The sequence below is a fragment of the Nicotiana sylvestris genome, chromosome 4, assembly GCF_000393655.2.
Source record: "Nicotiana sylvestris chromosome 4, ASM39365v2, whole genome shotgun sequence".
NCBI classification, from domain to species: domain Eukaryota; kingdom Viridiplantae; phylum Streptophyta; class Magnoliopsida; order Solanales; family Solanaceae; genus Nicotiana; species Nicotiana sylvestris.
In genome coordinates, this window is record NC_091060.1 from 147,420,871 (window position 1) to 147,437,286 (window position 16,416).

The window sequence follows — 16,416 nt, forward strand, 5'->3', positions numbered from 1 at the left end:
CAAAACGTATCGGACTCAAGCCTAAGGTTCCGAAAATCTTCCGAATTCCGCCTTTTGATCAAAAAGTCTATCAAACCACGTCCGAATGACCTAAATTTTTGCACACACATCCCAAATAACACAACAGACCTACTGCAACTCCCGGAATTCCATTCCGACCCCTATATCAAAATCTCACCTATCAATCGGAAAATGCCAAAATTCTAATTTCGCCAATTCAAGCCTAAACCTACTACGGACCTCCAAAACATTTTCCGATCACACTCCTAAGTCCCAAATCACCTCCCGATGCTATCGGAACCGTCGGAGCTCACATCCGAGCCCTTTGTTACATAAGTCAATATCCGGTTGACTTTTCCAATTTAAGCTTACTCAAAAGAGACTAAGTATCTCAAACCTTACCCAAACCTCTCTGAACCCAAGCCAACCAACCCGATAACACATAATACAGCTGAACAAGGTAATAAGAAGCAGAAATGGGGAAAACGGAGCGGTAACACATGAAACGACCGACCGGGTCGTTACAGCCTGGGGTTTATTTGGACCTTAATGGTCCGGAATTAATCCTAATTTTGTGCCAAATTTAAAAATAGAAAATTAAGGGAAAAATAATTTAATAAATCAATTAAATAAATTATAAAAAATGCCCTTTATGCAAAGTAATATTTTAAAATAATATTTTGACCCTGAATAAAATGACAAATACAAAACAATTGTAAAATACAGGCTATTATTGCAAGATTGTGCAAATAGCCCTAAAAAAACTAGTGTAATTATAAAAATGAGGTAAAAATATTTGAAACATATATTATAGATGCAAATAATAATTTTAGGTAATTGAGTCATCCAAAAAAATAATTTGAAGGAAGAATTAATAATTATTCAAATAATTTAAATGTAGGAAAATCAATTTAAAAGCTCCAAAAATTATGAAAAATTATAGAAATGCTTGTATAGATTTGTAAACTAAATAATTATGCAAAATGATGTTTTGAAAGTATATATATATATATATATATATATATATATATATATATATATATATATATATATATATATATATATATATATATATACAAAATTGGGTATCAACAACTGGTCCAAAGCTTCCAAAGGTAACATCGAGGAAGCTTTCTACATCAATGTAGAACCTAGAATTAGCAGCCTTGGTAGAAGTTGATCTGGAGTTGGTTTTCTTTGAAGCCATTTCGATGTTCTTGAACTTTGGTGATTGAAAAGTTGAGATGAGAGGTATAGATTGTCCTACTGGGCATGCCAGAATTTATAGACAATAAATTAGCATCGAGAAAATAAAATCAAGACCAAAATATTACAACAATCATAGTATTTTATTTCAAATAATATGAGTGTACAATCTCTATGAATCCTTTGATTTTTCTGTTCAACAGTAAATAAATTCAAGGGCCTTCGAGGAAAGAATTATGATAAGAACAAACTCTTTCCGGCAAATAAAATTAAAGGGTGACAAGGCCGCATTTGATTGGCCCGAACATGTCATTCACATACGTGACGCGGTTTCATTGACCTTTTAATTTGACTTGGCATGCCTTGTCATTTTGACATGTGGCATGATCGTATTGGCTCTTCCGTTTGACTTGGGGGGCTACGTCATTTGGCACGTGGCACCAAACTGGGCCTTTAGGAAGATGATATCTTGGGCTTAACGAAGTGGGCTCATCACTTTAGCCCAATTAAATGGACTAAGACTTATTTATTTAAGGAAATTTTACCTTCTATAGCAAAGGTATACACCCTATTAATTATAAACCGAAATTATTTTAAAATATCATTTTCTATAGCTACCTTTTATATTTTATAAAAAATAGGTATTTATGGTATATACTACCATTGAGGCATGGAATACGTTATTTATGTTTTTCCTTTTTCTTTCTTTCAATTAACACACGATTCTCTCTCAGAATTTTTCTTCTTTCTCTCTCTCTCTCCCTTCTCTCTCTCTCTCTCTCTCTTCGAGCAAAATACGTGCTTCTAATCGTGAATTCTCTGGCCCAATCCTCTAGGGTACTGTAATTGAAAATACTTCTAAACTATTGGGAGAAAAGGGGAAAAGACGAATCTTCTCTTCAAAATCAGATTCCTCCATAGCAAGGAAAGGCTCGTCGCTTTGAGGCTAGAGCCACTGCGCGAGGAGCAAAAACAATGTCGGAATAATCCGAGTAGAGCATGGGTACTGTAACATGAACGACGGATACTGTATTCTGTACGGATCCGAAAAACTTTCTTCTCTTCTTGGTTGGAAAATGCCACATCCGACGAACTTTCTTTTCTTCTTTGCTATTTAGTCATATATAATGATACAAATATATTATATTCTGTAAAAATTCACTCAAACACATTATATTTTTATAAAAATACATTTTTTTCCTATATTTCAAAGGTCTGTATTTTTTAATACAGCTGAATACACCTGTATTCACGCATACTGCACATATAATATGCATGAATACAAGATATAAATATTGAAATATACTAAATACAAACATTTAAATAGAACAGAATATAAATAGTAAATATATTTAATTTTAAAATATATTGAAATACAGTAAAATACACTAAATACAAATAGAAATACAATGAATACAACCAATGAAATATACTGAATACAGCAGTAATAACATGTACTAGAAATAACTAAAATACTATTAATACAAATACATTTGAATACACTGAATACAAAATAGCGAATACAGTAAATACAAACACTGAAACTAATGCATGGAACAGTAAAAAACAAATATTGAAACACACTAAATATAAAAGTTAAATACAACAGTTATATACAACTGAAAAATCATTCTAATTAATTGGGTTGATAATGAGGCATGTTAGAATTGATTTTGTTGAGTTATATATGGAGTGTATCATGCTAATTGATATTATTTCCGTTATTAAACAGCTGGACATACTTACTTTTAAGGTGATTGTCGTTACTGTATTCATGGATACATGGCGCGAATACATGTGAATACATGCGCGTGCAGCTGGACTGCCCTGATTTTACGCGATTTTTGCTACTGTATTCATGAATATAGCAGTGCGGATACACTACCGTAACAATTGAATAGTAGCTATATGAAGTAACTATGTATACGGTAGCTATAGGAAGTTAATAGTCACTAAACATTAGTGGTTTCTGAAAATTCCTCTTTATTTAATCCATATATGTTGGACTTATATAATTAATCCAATTATATTAGCCTAATAAATTTATTTGAACTAATATATCTTGAATTTAAAATATAGTCCAAATTACCACCAAAGGATGTGGTGCAGTGGATGGGGCTGCTTCTCCCTTAACTAGAGGTCTCGAGTTCGAGCCCTGAGTATGGAAAAATTCTTAGTAGGGAGCGCTACCCCCCGAATGGGGCCTTACCCTGCGCAAATCCGGATATAGTCGGCTCCAATATGGATACCGAACACCAGATGGGAAACAAAAAAAAATATAGTTCAAATTATTTTACGGAATTAATTCCAATAAAATTATATGCCTACCACTACTTTTAAAATAAGTGCGTAGTTAGTTGAATAACAATATGCTACATACAATGTTTAGTTAATTTCTACAACAAATTAACTTTGTGTCTACTAACATAATGATTACTCATAAAGTAAGTGATAGTTTATATCTAAGATATTTGTCTTGCATTCTTTTACTTGAATGCAAACCGGAGAAGAATAAATATTTTTCCTCCTTATAGTTATATCAATGTCTCAATCTCAACAACTCTCTGATTTGTTCCTCTTTTTCTAGTAGGCTCGGAAATGTCCGAGATAATCAAACGAGTTTTTCTTACACCGCAATCTTTTTATACGTCCTTTTGAATATTTGAATTGTTTATTATTGTAATTTATAATACTTTTTTATGCAGTTTTCAAAAATATAAATTTTATTTTAAAAAACATAAAGAAACTATATCTAAATTTATAATCAAAATTAAAAAGTTCGAAGACAATATATTATTATAGTATTTGAAAACGGACATAAAACATGAAAGCTACCAAGTGAGCTGACCATCTCTGAAACATCACCATATATAAATCTACAGAACAATAATAAGAAAGAACTCTACAGAAGAGTATATATGCTCCCTAGCTATACTACAACTCTCAAATTACCAAATACTAGAATAATAGAGCATATTTAATACATCCTTCAACGATATGTTTTTCCTTCACCTGAAGATAACTTAACAACCCAGTTCGCAAGTGTCCTCCTCCTTGAGCTAGACGCCGACGCCGCCGCGATCAGCTGTCGCCGTTGAAGATTCATAGAACTGACAAAATCATTAATCCTCTGCATCGCGAGATCAAGAGTTTCTTCGGCAATATTTGCAAAACAAATTCTAAACCAACCAGGTTCACTACAGTGACAAGAAGATCCAGGAGACACATTTAAACCAACATCACTTAGTAGTATTTTTCTCCACAGTTCCATTTCTGCTTCAAATGTGTTTGAATTTAGCAAATGCCTCATGTCCACAAAACAAAATAATCCAGCATTACTTTTCAAACACTCAATCCCACTATTCTCTAACCCGGAAACAAGCATTTCCCTCCTCTTTTTCAATCCTTTCTTGTTTTCTTTAATGTAACGTTTTATAAATTTTTTATCTCCAAGAATTTTAGATAGTAGATACTGAGTTTGAGATGAAATGAGTCCAAAACTTGACATTTTTGTAGCAGCAGCTATAAGAGTTTCATTGTTTGAATAAATCATCCCAATTCTGAAACCTGGTAGACCTAGATCTTTTGATAGACTTGACACAATGTGAACTTGACTCCACATTTTGGATTTTTCATGTTTTCTGTCAATTAAAGCTTCCATTATGCTTATGAATTTTGGCGAATCGAAAACTGTTCCAGCGTATATTTCGTCGCTAACTATATGAATATTTTTGGCCATGGCAAAGGTGATAAGATTGTTTAATTCGTCTCGTGACATGGTTGTCCCTAGTGGATTTGAAGGATTTGTGATAAATACACCCTTGACTCTTAAATTAAGTCGTTGGGCTTCTTCATATGCATCTTCAAGGGCAGACTCAGTTATTCTGAAGTTATTTGAACTGTAGCAGTGTATGGGTACAATTTCAGCCCCTGTTCTCCATTTTAGATCTCTATCAAACCTGTCATCATATATAGCAAAGAGAAATGCAAATCAGAATAATGGTTTAATATAGAATTTGTAAAGAGTCATTAGTTTTAAGTTTTATTTACATCATCTGATCATTTAAAAGATACTGTAGTTAATTTCTATGACTACGGAATAATAATAATTCATTGATAGATAATATAATCTTGGATAAATGGTGAAAAACTTATTATAACATGTTAAATTACACTGATGGTTAAATTAGTTGTTTATTAATTTATTTCAAACTAATGGATTAATTAGTACTAATTAATTTCATGTTACCCTGGATAATAAGGAGTTGGAAGAAGGAGAGCTTCTCCAGGTTCAGCTAAGCAAAATATGAGGGTTTCGTTTGCTGAAGTTGAACCAGCTGTGAGTACTAGCTTCTCTGGATCAAATTTTACTTTCCTTCTTCTGATCTCACCCATGAATGACACTAGTACCTGAAAAATGTAGTAGCTTATTAAGATAAGTATTTTTCTCATTTTACACTGCAGGAAATTTATAGACCATTAATTTATATATAGAGTACTAATCCGGAGCACGTGAAAATAACTTCAGATTACGTAAAATAGTAAAGACAATATCCTGACTCTTAAAACGTCCAAGCGTAATTTAAAAAGAGAGTATTTATAGTCAGACTTCTCTATAACAATAATCCTTTATAACAGTGTTTCTCCTATAACAGCCAAATTTCTTTAGAACTAGTTTCTCATGTTATGTTATTATTATATGTTATCTATATATAACATCACTTCACTATAGCAACCAAAAAATATCGGAATAAATGCGGTGTTATAGAGAAGTTTCATGACCGTATAATAAAAGGAAGAAAATTACGTTCTTGAAAGCCTGCAATCCATGATAATCTTGGAAAAGAGCCAAGTCTCTGAACATAGATCCTCCATTTTCTCTAAACTGGATTACATCTTGGTTTCTTGTGAGCCATGATTCAAGAAGATCGAATGAGAGCTGTGTTTGATTAGGGGAAAAAAGGAAAAATATGAGGTTACGTATGAGAGATTCAAAAGATATATACTCACGTTTCCTAATTGAAAATAAAACTATAAACAACAAAAAGGTTATGCATGTTATTCCAGACATGAGGTCCGCCTACTGTTTCAATCGAACACTTTTTTGTTGGTATTTGTCAATGCCACATGAAGCAAAAGCCAGCCTTTTAAAACAAGCGTCAAGAGATATAGGATATTAGCAAAAGTAGCACATTATTCCTTAACTTTATCTTTTGGGGCGATCATACAAAATTTGTCATGATACTAAAGTAACTAATCTATATAGAATATTGTACGCCATTGTAAATATTTCAATCATCGAACAATTACTCTACAATTATTCATGCATTTGTATTCTCGATCACCACCATTTTTGTGTGTAGAATAATATCTCTTTATGAAGGAAATTAGAAATTACATGACCGCACGTGTGAGATTTTCAACTCATACATCTCAAGGTCATAGATAAATCTAAGGATCCTTTTTTATTTTTTATCTTGATATATTTGTCAAATAAAGTAAAAATCTATCCAAAGGTCCCAAATTAGACCAATGGAATTCTGCATGCTATATTTAAAACTAATAAATAAGGGCTTCTAAATTAATCTCATCTTTTAAGAATTTTCATTTTTTTGTTGATTAATAATGTTATCATTAAATAAAATCCACTTTATAGCAATATCACATATACATTTCAACCTTGAATTTTTAATTAAGAAAAATATTAGAAAGTAAAAAAAAAAAAAAAAAGTAGAGTTTAGTGTATGTAGATAATAAGGATATATATGTCGTATATACTAAATTAATGTACGTACCTGATTCTCAGCAAGACCCATCTGAATAATACCAGAAGGATTTTGAATGGGATGATAAGGGTTCTTCTCATATTCTTGCCATCCTATGAAATAGGAAGAGTCTTGCCCGTGTGATTTGCACATAGCCATTTTGGACAACATGTTCAAGTGGCAATCCCTCCTATCACTATCCATATAACAATAAATGCCTAAGTAAGTTAATTTAGAGGAATTTTGTTGTTATATATGAGTGGAAGATGAAGGGAGATCTAGAGAGAGAAGAAGCTACTTTGAGTAGGTATTGCAATGTCGATCTCATATATTTATAAGCCTAAGTTTGCAAATGGAAAAAATATCCCGACAGTAGTCTTCTATTGGTGGATGGTTCTCATTATTACTTTGACTAACGTGATCAATTCCTTTTTACTTTTTCTTTCTTAGCTCCCATACAAAACTTCTACTGTTTTCAGTCTCTATGAATAAAAAATGAATTTGTTAATCAAAATTTAGTTTCACCACTCAACCGACTTTTCCTACATTAAATACAACTTCCTAGCTTGCTTTCTATTTTAAGTTTGAGCTTCTCCCATTATTGTTTTAACTTTTATGTGTGTATGAATACGTATATATACACGCACATGAAATCAAGGATTTAATTGAAATACACGCATATATATAAAGTTTTACATTGATAGTGAAATCTCACATGTTGTAGCAGACTATCTATCTTATTTTTGTATTTTCCTGATAATTACTAGATCTATCTATTATGAATAATTACTTACAATTATCTATTAACTAGGTGATCTGATAGTATGAAATTAAATTTAAATTATTAGCATGTATATAAAAATTAAACTCTAAATTCTCAATTGTTTCACATAATGCCATATTCATATATATTCTCTTCTTGTATTCAGACAACATATTTCGAGGTGGTGTTACTATATGTATTCAATAACGCTTTTATTAGTATACAACTGTCTACTGGTTTGGATTACCATCTTCTATCAAAATATGATCACGTACGTCAGGTGTATATGAGTGTCAATTGAAATACCAAGGTTTATAACGAGCAAAAATAAAGGAGAAGTTCTTTTCATTGCAACACCTTTTACGGTAACATTTATTCAAGGAAAGCTAAGAAAAACCAAAGAAATAAAATTTATTTCCCTTTGTCAGGGTTCTTTAGCGACCAATTAGCCCCACCATGTCTTCTTTCCCAAATAGTGCTCCCCGAAATAAAGAATTTCTATGTTACCATGGTCCCTATGTTACAATTATGCAATCTACTTTACACTGAAATTCTTCTAAACAAACAAAAATGTGGAAAATGTAGGAAGCTTTAGGGTGTGTTTGGCATAAAGGCAAATATTTTTTAATTTTCTCATATTTATTGGTTTAAATATAAAGGAAAATATTTTCAAAAGAAAAATATTCTCCTTTTTTGGTATAAAGGAAAATATTTCCAAAACTCTTTTTTAACCTCCACCATCCTATTCCCCAACCACACCCCACACCCACGCTCACCCCACCCTCCAGGCTCCAACTCCCTATCCCCACACCACGGCCCGTAGACCCTGACCTACCATCCTTCCCGTCATTCGTCTCGCCTAGTATTTTCCTAAATTATATATTTTTCAAAAAATATTTTCTGCTACCTAATAAGTAAGAAAATCACTTATTTTTTCAGAAATATATTTTCGATGGTACCAAACACACCCTTGATTCCTTGTCTATTTACTAGGTCGATTATAGTACAAGATAGGAGGACTGAGGTCAAATCTTTTTAAGCGCATTATTTACCTTCGTATAGTGCAGACCAAACACAAAAGCCAGTGTTGATGAAGTATATGAAATTAGTAACGCTCTTTTTAAAAGGAAAACTTTTCTACATTCTCTACTTTTCATTGAACCAGCAGGCAGGCACTTCTTTTGTATGTCCAATCCAACGGTCCAACTTTTAATCGTGTCTCACTTGTCTATTGTTTTGATACTCGAAAAAATGAGACCTTTCACGTTGTCACGTCCTTAGTTGTTAACTAAGTACACGTGCGACACTTGATAACTCGCTCACGATCTTGCACAACTTGCTCACGTTCTTGTTATGCCAAGTCAGCTATACTAGATTCAAGATCGCTAAGAGAATGGAAGAAAGAGCACAGGAGAATTGTTAAACGAAGCTTTGTATTAGAGAGAACTTGAATTATTTGCTTGGTGAATTACAAATGAGTGCCTTTATATACTAGTCTCCTAGGGGCTAGTGTGTAAATATTAATTATTATACAAGTCCTTGATATTTACAAGATAAGGGCTTTCTCTTGAATTCTCTACAAGCCTAGAAGATTCCAAGGACTTTCTTAGCAAATCCATAAGGATCTAGGTTCTTCCTAAGGAAACGTCCATACATCTCTAGAATCTTCTCACAAATGCTAGCCTTCTTCTTATGTAAGCTTCCACATGGCATTAATATATGCCAAATGGCGCTCATGTGGCATGATGACATGGCGGGTCATCACACTCTCCCCCACCCAATATTGCGACGACCACGGGGCAATGCTGCTGCATAAACTCTCGGATCTTATCTTTGAATTGCCATAAGTCTTCATATCGTTCCCACGTAGCCTCCTCCGGTGATTGCCCTTTCCAATGGATGAGGAACATAACAGTGGCTTTTTGCCCTTGTTTTCGCCTAGCCTGGTAATCTATGATAGCCTCAATCTCCTGATCATGCGAGGCGGTGATAGTCATTGGCGCTCGACTTGATTGGCCCCTACTCGGATCATCCTTATATTCATGATATGGCTTAAGCATGTTGGCATAGAAGACAGGGTAGATCTTAAGATACGATGGCATGTCAAGCTTGTATGAGATCTTTCCTACCTTGGCGACGATCTTAAATGGCCTCTCATACTTGCGAATCAGATTCTGATGCATGCCACATAGTGCCTTGAACTGTCTTAGGTTAAACTTTACCATGACCATGTCCCCAACTCTATAGTATGTGGGACGCCGCTTACAGTCCGCAAACTTCTTCATCTTCTTAACTGCCTTATCCAAGTAGGACTTAGTAGTATCGAGCTGCTCCTCCCATACTTTGGCCATATGATAAGCCCCCAAACTCTTTCCCTCGAAGGCGGCTGGTAATGAATGTGGAGTTTGTGGTTGGCTTGTGGTTAGCTCAAATGGTTTCCACTCAGTAGACTCACTCCGCTGCAAGTTATAAGAGAATTGGGCGATGTCTAGGAGCTTTGCGCAATCTTTCTGATGCGCGCTTACATAATGCCTCAAGTAGCATTCTAGTAAAACATTAACCCGTTCCGTTTGTCCATCCGTCTGTGGGTGGAAACTAGTAGAAAAGTGCAGTTCCATGCCAAGTATGTCGAACAACTCTCTCTAAAAGTTCCCAGTAAAGTGGGGGTCTCGATCACTGATGATATGCCTTGGTAAGCCCCAACACTTTACCACGTTCTTAAAGAATAGCTTGGCGGCTTCCTTAGCTGTGCAACCCGGTGAGGCGGGCATGAAGATGGCATATTTAGAAAATCTATCCACAACCACCATAATAGTACCATAACCATCAGACTTCGGTAGGCAAGTGATAAAGTCCATAGTCACGCTCTCCCATGGACGCTCTGCAACTGGTAGTGGCTCCAAAAGTCCTCCGGGTTGTTGTTGTTCAACCTTGTCCTGTTGCCAGACAAGACAAGTCTGCACATAGCACTCTATGTCATCTTGTATGCATGGCCAATAGTAGACTGACTCAACCAAGGCCCTAGTATGACGTTGACCTGGATGACCAGCCTACATTGTGTCATGACTCTCCCTTATGATCCATCGTCTAATGTCTCCAAACTTAGGAACATAGACCCGCCGACCTATGGTAAGTAGTAGGCCGCCTTTTATCCAAAACCGTCTTGTCTTGCCTTTGTTAGCTAACTCGATAAGTTGTCCGACTGCTAGATCATGCTGCATGCCTTCTTTTATAGCCTACCGAATGTCCTATCTCGCTGAAGTGATTGCAGCAAGCTCGGCTTTCCGGCTCAAGGCATCGGCTACAACATTACCTTTTCCCAGCTTATACTCCAGCGCATAATCAAACTCGGCTAAGAAATCCTGCCACCTAGCCTGCTTTGGTGTGATCTTCTTCTATGTCTGAAAGTAGCTAGTAGCCACATTATCAGTCTTGACCACGAACCTCGACCCGAGCAAATAATGTCTCCATGTACGAGGGCAATGCATAATGGCAGTCATTTCCTTCTCTTGCACTGTGTACCACCGCTCCATCTCATTTAACTTGAGGCTCTCAAATGTTGTGGGATGCTTATCCTGCATCAGGACACCCCCAATGGCGAAGTCTGAGGCATCTGTGTGCACCTCAAATGTCTTGGCAAAGTCAGGTAATGCCAAGACTGGCTCCTTTGTTACAGCTGCCTTAAGGCATTCAAACGCTTTTTGACAATGCTCCATCCAAACCCATGGCTTGTTCTTCTTTAGCAACTCAGTCAATGGTGCGGCCTTTGCTGAGTATCCACTGATGAACCGACGATAGTAGTTAACAAGGCCAAGGAAGGATCTCAACTCAGTTACCTTAATGGGTGCCTCCCACTCCTGGATAGTATGTACCTTAGCCTCGTCCATGCGTAGCTCGCCATTGCTAATGACATGGCCCAAGAAGTGCACCTTTGATTGTGCAAACTCGCACTTCTCTCTCTTGATGTATAGCTCGTTCTCCCGCAAGACTTGGAAAACCTTCCTTAAGTGTTCCATGTGTTCCTCCAAGGTGTTGATGTAGATGACTATGTCATCTAGGTAGACTACCACGAACTGATCAAGTTAGGGATGAAAAATCTTATTCTTAAGGGTGCAAAATGTGGCCGGTGCATTGGTTAAGCCGAAGGGCATCACCAACTACTCAAAGGCTCCATATCTCGTCACATATGTTGTCTTTGGCTCATCTTCTTCCGCAATGCGAACCTGGTAGTAGCCCTTTCGAAGATCCACCTTGGTAAAGTACTTGGCTTGCCCAAGTCTATCGAACAAATCAGCAATGAGCGGGATCGGGTAATTATCCTTTACTGTAACCTTATTAAGTGCTCGGGAGTCTATGCACAAGTGCAGTGATCCATTCTTCTTCTTCTGGAACAATACTGGTGCGCCGAAAGGTGCCTTTGATGGGTGAATGTGACCAACATCCAGCAACTCTTTCAATTATTTCTTGAGCTCCTCCAGCTCGGGCGGTACCATACGACATGGGCCAAATGCGGGTGGCTTAGTCCCTGGCTCCAACTCATTCTTGTGATCCACCTCTCGCCTAGGCGGCAAGTGCTTAGGTAACTCCTCGGGCATGACATATTTGTTCTCCTCAAGCAACTTCTCTATGCAAGGCGGCATTGTCTTTTGAAAATTCTTGTATTCCTCTAGACTTGCAATGGTTGCCACGAACATCAGCTCCCCCATCTTGATCCCTTTGACAACCTGCATAGCTGAGAGTTGTGCTTGGATCTGTCCGTATGGCATAGTCACTGTAGGTACCATGCAAGCTCCTTCTCGCTCTATAACCAAGAGACGTTGGAGGTAGGGGTCGATTAAAGTATGACAATGTCTAAAGAATTCTTGCCCCAGTATGATGTCAAAGATATCCATCGCGGTTACGGTAAAGCTTTTCATACCTTTACAAGTTCCTAATTTGACACCAACTCCATTAGCTACCCCATGAGCATTCTGTATCTCGGTATTCACGGTCTTGACGCGAGAGTTGGTTAGAGAAAGCTTCAATTCTAGTCTCTTTGCGGCAGCCTCAATCACGAAATTATGATTTTCTCCAGTATCCACCATTGCACGAGCGGGCTTGTTATTGATGGTGATATCCACGTACTGATTGCCATTCTCGATAGGTTGGATAGTTTGCTTCATGACAGCACTACATAATCTGATCATACTCAACTGTGCGGTTCCCAGACTCTCTCCTTGTGGTTGTTCCTCACGTTCCATGGCACTGAGGCTCTTGAGGTCAGGACAATTCCTGAAGCCATGTAGCCCTCCGCATATATAGCATCCCGTCTTCTCAACCTGTGCCTTATTCTCGGTGTAGCCCTGACGGCCACTCGACTTTTTGAAATCTTGAGTTTTGGAGTATCGTTGTTGTATCTCCTAGCCTTTGCCACGGTCTCCCCCTCCTTGACATTGTTAACCTTTGACTCTTTGTCATTGCCTTTGTCGTGCTTGTCATACCTGAAATCTATCAATGATTCGGCCTCCACTATGGCTTGGTCTATATCAGTGACTTGTCGGCATTGCAACTCCTGCTTAGCCCAATTTTGCAACCCGTCCATGAAATGTAACAACGAGTCATCATTGATCGGGTTGGGGTTTTGAAGCATAAAGGTAGTGAACTCCTTGACATAGTTACGTATGCTCCCTGTTTGCTTTAATTCCCTAAGCTTGCGCCTTGCCTCATACAAGACATTGTTTGGAAAGAACTGTCGGTTGAACTCCGCTTTGAACTGATCCCATGTGCTAATAGTACATAGACCTTTATCCACGTCGGCCATCTTCCTTCTCCACCATAGCATGGCAGTCTCTGAGAGGTACAATACCGTAGTGTTGATCTTAGCCTCGTCGTCCCTCACTTTGCCGTGCCTGAAGTAGTTCTCCAAGTGCCAAAAGGAAGTTTTCCACTTGTGCATCACGAACACCTTTGAACACTGGGGGTTTGGGAGCCTCGATCTTGGCCTCCCTCGTCACCACAACATTGTTGGCTACCTCGGTCACGCCAGCATTGACATGTTCTTCGAGTGACTCTATCTTTGCCTTCATAGCATCGATAGTACTCAAAGCCTCCATGAGTCTGCACTATAAGGCGGTGATGGTTTGCCTTAGTTCCATCTCAGTCTGTGTACGTCCCTATAAGTCATTTCGGATACTCTCAATCTCTTCAAGAGTGTTCCCCTCAAGAACGTTAAGGGTGTCTTCCACCTTCCCCAAGTGTTGGCCAAAGATCTCCACGGTGTCCATCCCCGCGTTCATCTTCATCACCCACTCTTTACCGAGCGAGACGTCCTCTGGAAGGACCTCCATTTCATCCTCGCTCGTCTCAGTGGCAGATGGTTCTTGGGATGTAAGCCCTTCGTTTGACACAACCTCAGGTGGCATCTCCTGGCTCTTGTTGGTGGCATTCCTCTTTTTGCTACGGCCGCTCTTGCCAGCAGCATCCTGGATGACGTTGGCTTGGGTGTTGGCAACGTTAATTTCTCCATCGTTCGCCATTCCCTTAGTTGAAACCTTCGCTCTGATACCACGTTGTCACGTCCTTAGTTGTTAACTAAGTACACGTGCGGCACTTGACAACTCGCTCACGATCTTGCACAACTTACTCACGTTCTTGCTATGCCAAGTCAGTCTTACTACACTCAAGATCGCTAAGAGAATGGAAGAAAGAGTACAAGAGAATTGTTAAAAAAAGCTTTGTATTAAAGAGAACTTGAATTATTTGCTTGGTGAATTACAAATGAGTGACCCCCTTTATATACTAGTCTCCTAGGGGCTAGTGTGTAAATATTAATTAATACAAGTCCTTGATATTTACAAGATAAGGGTTTTCTCTAGAATTCTCTACAAGCCTAAAAGATTCCAAGGACTTTTTTAGCAAATCCATAAGGATCTAGGTTCTTCCTAAGGAAATGTCCATACCTCTGTAGAATCTTCTCACAAATGCTAGCCTTCTTCTTATGTAAGCCTCCACATAACATTAATATATGCCAAATGGTACCTATGTGGCATGATAACAAGGCGGGTCATCACACTTCACCAAAATAAATTCTTCTTTCTCAAGTCCTTAGCCTATTGTTACCAATTAAAATAATTTTATCTTCAAACACCTTCCTATTGGGCTTATACTTGAAGTTTTTAATTGGTGATAATATGATATCTTAGTTTGGAATCATAAATATATGATCTATTGGGGCATATACTATTAACCATGCATTTGGATATAGTATATTCTAATAATTGTCATGGTTAAAAGTCTAAGTGGGAGATTGTTGGGATATATACTATTAACTATGGGTTTGGTTTAGATATAGTATTTATTATGAAATAATTATTTATTCAGTTTTAATAAAGTTTTAAATAGATCATATATTAGTCTGTGTCTTTTATTTATATAGTAGATGATTTAGTGTGTAAAGTTTAGCTTATACACGAAAGATTAAATCATCGGTTCTTATAAGTATAAAGTTTGAGTTCACAATCTAATGATGGAATTGGACAAACCATCAGGAATGATTGTAGCACAAGATTAAATATAATTTATCTTGATTATGGGAATGGTTTAATTCTAACTTCTTGCGCTAGTATATTTTGTATGTATTGAACGGACCAAGTAGAGATAAGTATTTTATACTGACTTAATAAAATAAACTCTCTAGCCATTAAATGTACTTATACTCTTAATCTTGATATAATTATTGTTAGCTGTTACATTATTATTATTTTGATTATTAAAAGGCGAGATTCTTTCGTGAGTCAATATGCCTGGTAAATTAGATAATAATAATGTACATTGGCGAAATAATAGTTAGTTGATGGAATCCATATCTCGGTTTAGAGATTGATGATACACATTTATGAAAGCTTATAAATTTTGTATCCAACACATGAAATAAGTTAAGCGAAAGTCTAAAGGAAATAATCAATAAATTAAATCGTCAGTAATTTAATTTAGTTGATTAGTATCTAAATCTTAACATGTGGAGTTAAATAAGATTTAATGGATGAATTTCGAAATTGAATAAGGAGTGTAATTACGGATTTTTAGTGGAATAATTCGTAATTAATTATGATGGATATTGATTTCGAAAATTATAAATTAATTCCATAATTGGAAGCCTTGTTAATTAAATTATGTGGTCCCTACTGTGCCTAAATAATAGAAAATAAAGGATTCCTTTTTCTGGTGGAAAAGAAAACCCAATAGGTTTTGAAAAGGGTTTTTAACCCTTAAAATTTGTGCTATAAATACTTAAGGTTTTCCACCTAGGGGGAGTACTAGAGAGTAACCGAATTTTTCAGCCTTTTTCCTAGAAAATTTCGCCCACACGAAATTACTATTTTCGGATATTATTTGGGTAACACAGCAGAAGACCGTGGAACGTTCGGAGATCGTGATCGTGCGGGTGGTGGAGATTTCAACGAGACGATGTGAAACTGAAGGCTCGCATGACTAAAGAGCCATGTTCACGCTTCAAGAGCTAATCCGTGAAATCCTATTTGTACTAGTTGTCTAGATTATATGTGATTTTGATATTGAAATTGCTTCCGCTGCTTATAATAATCTATCATAATCAGCACGTGGCTAACACGGTTTATATTAAATTTACATCGATCTAGAAAGCAGGAGCCAAATACAACACGGTCAATTTTTTATTATGTGTTT

General features: G+C 36.7%; 2 protein-coding genes across 2 annotated transcripts; both read right to left on the bottom strand.

The window, feature by feature from the left end:
• Positions 1 to 4,195: 4,195 nt before the first annotated feature.
• LOC104211860 (1-aminocyclopropane-1-carboxylate synthase 3) lies at positions 4,196 to 7,142 on the bottom strand. The gene is made up of 4 exons (XM_009760998.2): positions 7,002 to 7,142; positions 6,014 to 6,145; positions 5,456 to 5,616; positions 4,196 to 5,165 (listed from the first exon to the last, which is right to left on the bottom strand). The coding sequence occupies exons 1-4, from the start codon at positions 7,140 to 7,142 to the stop codon at positions 4,196 to 4,198; spliced, it is 1,404 nt and encodes a 467-aa protein (XP_009759300.2).
• Positions 7,143 to 12,191: 5,049 nt separating this feature from the next.
• LOC138890312 (uncharacterized) lies at positions 12,192 to 12,896 on the bottom strand. Its single transcript, XM_070173687.1, has one exon. It carries the CDS (start codon positions 12,894 to 12,896, stop codon positions 12,192 to 12,194), a length of 705 nt encoding a protein of 234 aa, XP_070029788.1.
• Positions 12,897 to 16,416: the final 3,520 nt, after the last annotated feature.

Coding starts and splice junctions, on each gene's coding strand:
- LOC104211860 (XM_009760998.2), bottom strand. CDS start 7,142: ATGTTGTCCAAAATGGCTATGTGCAAATCACACGGGCAAGACTCTTCC. Junction 5,617..6,013: donor GATTGCAGGCTTTCAAGAAC/GTAATTTTCTTC, acceptor TACATTTTTCAG/GTACTAGTGTCATTCATGGG. Junction 5,166..5,455: donor CCAACTCCTTATTATCCAGG/GTAACATGAAAT, acceptor ATATGATGACAG/GTTTGATAGAGATCTAAAAT.
- LOC138890312 (XM_070173687.1), bottom strand. CDS start 12,896: ATGAAGCAAACTATCCAACCTATCGAGAATGGCAATCAGTACGTGGAT.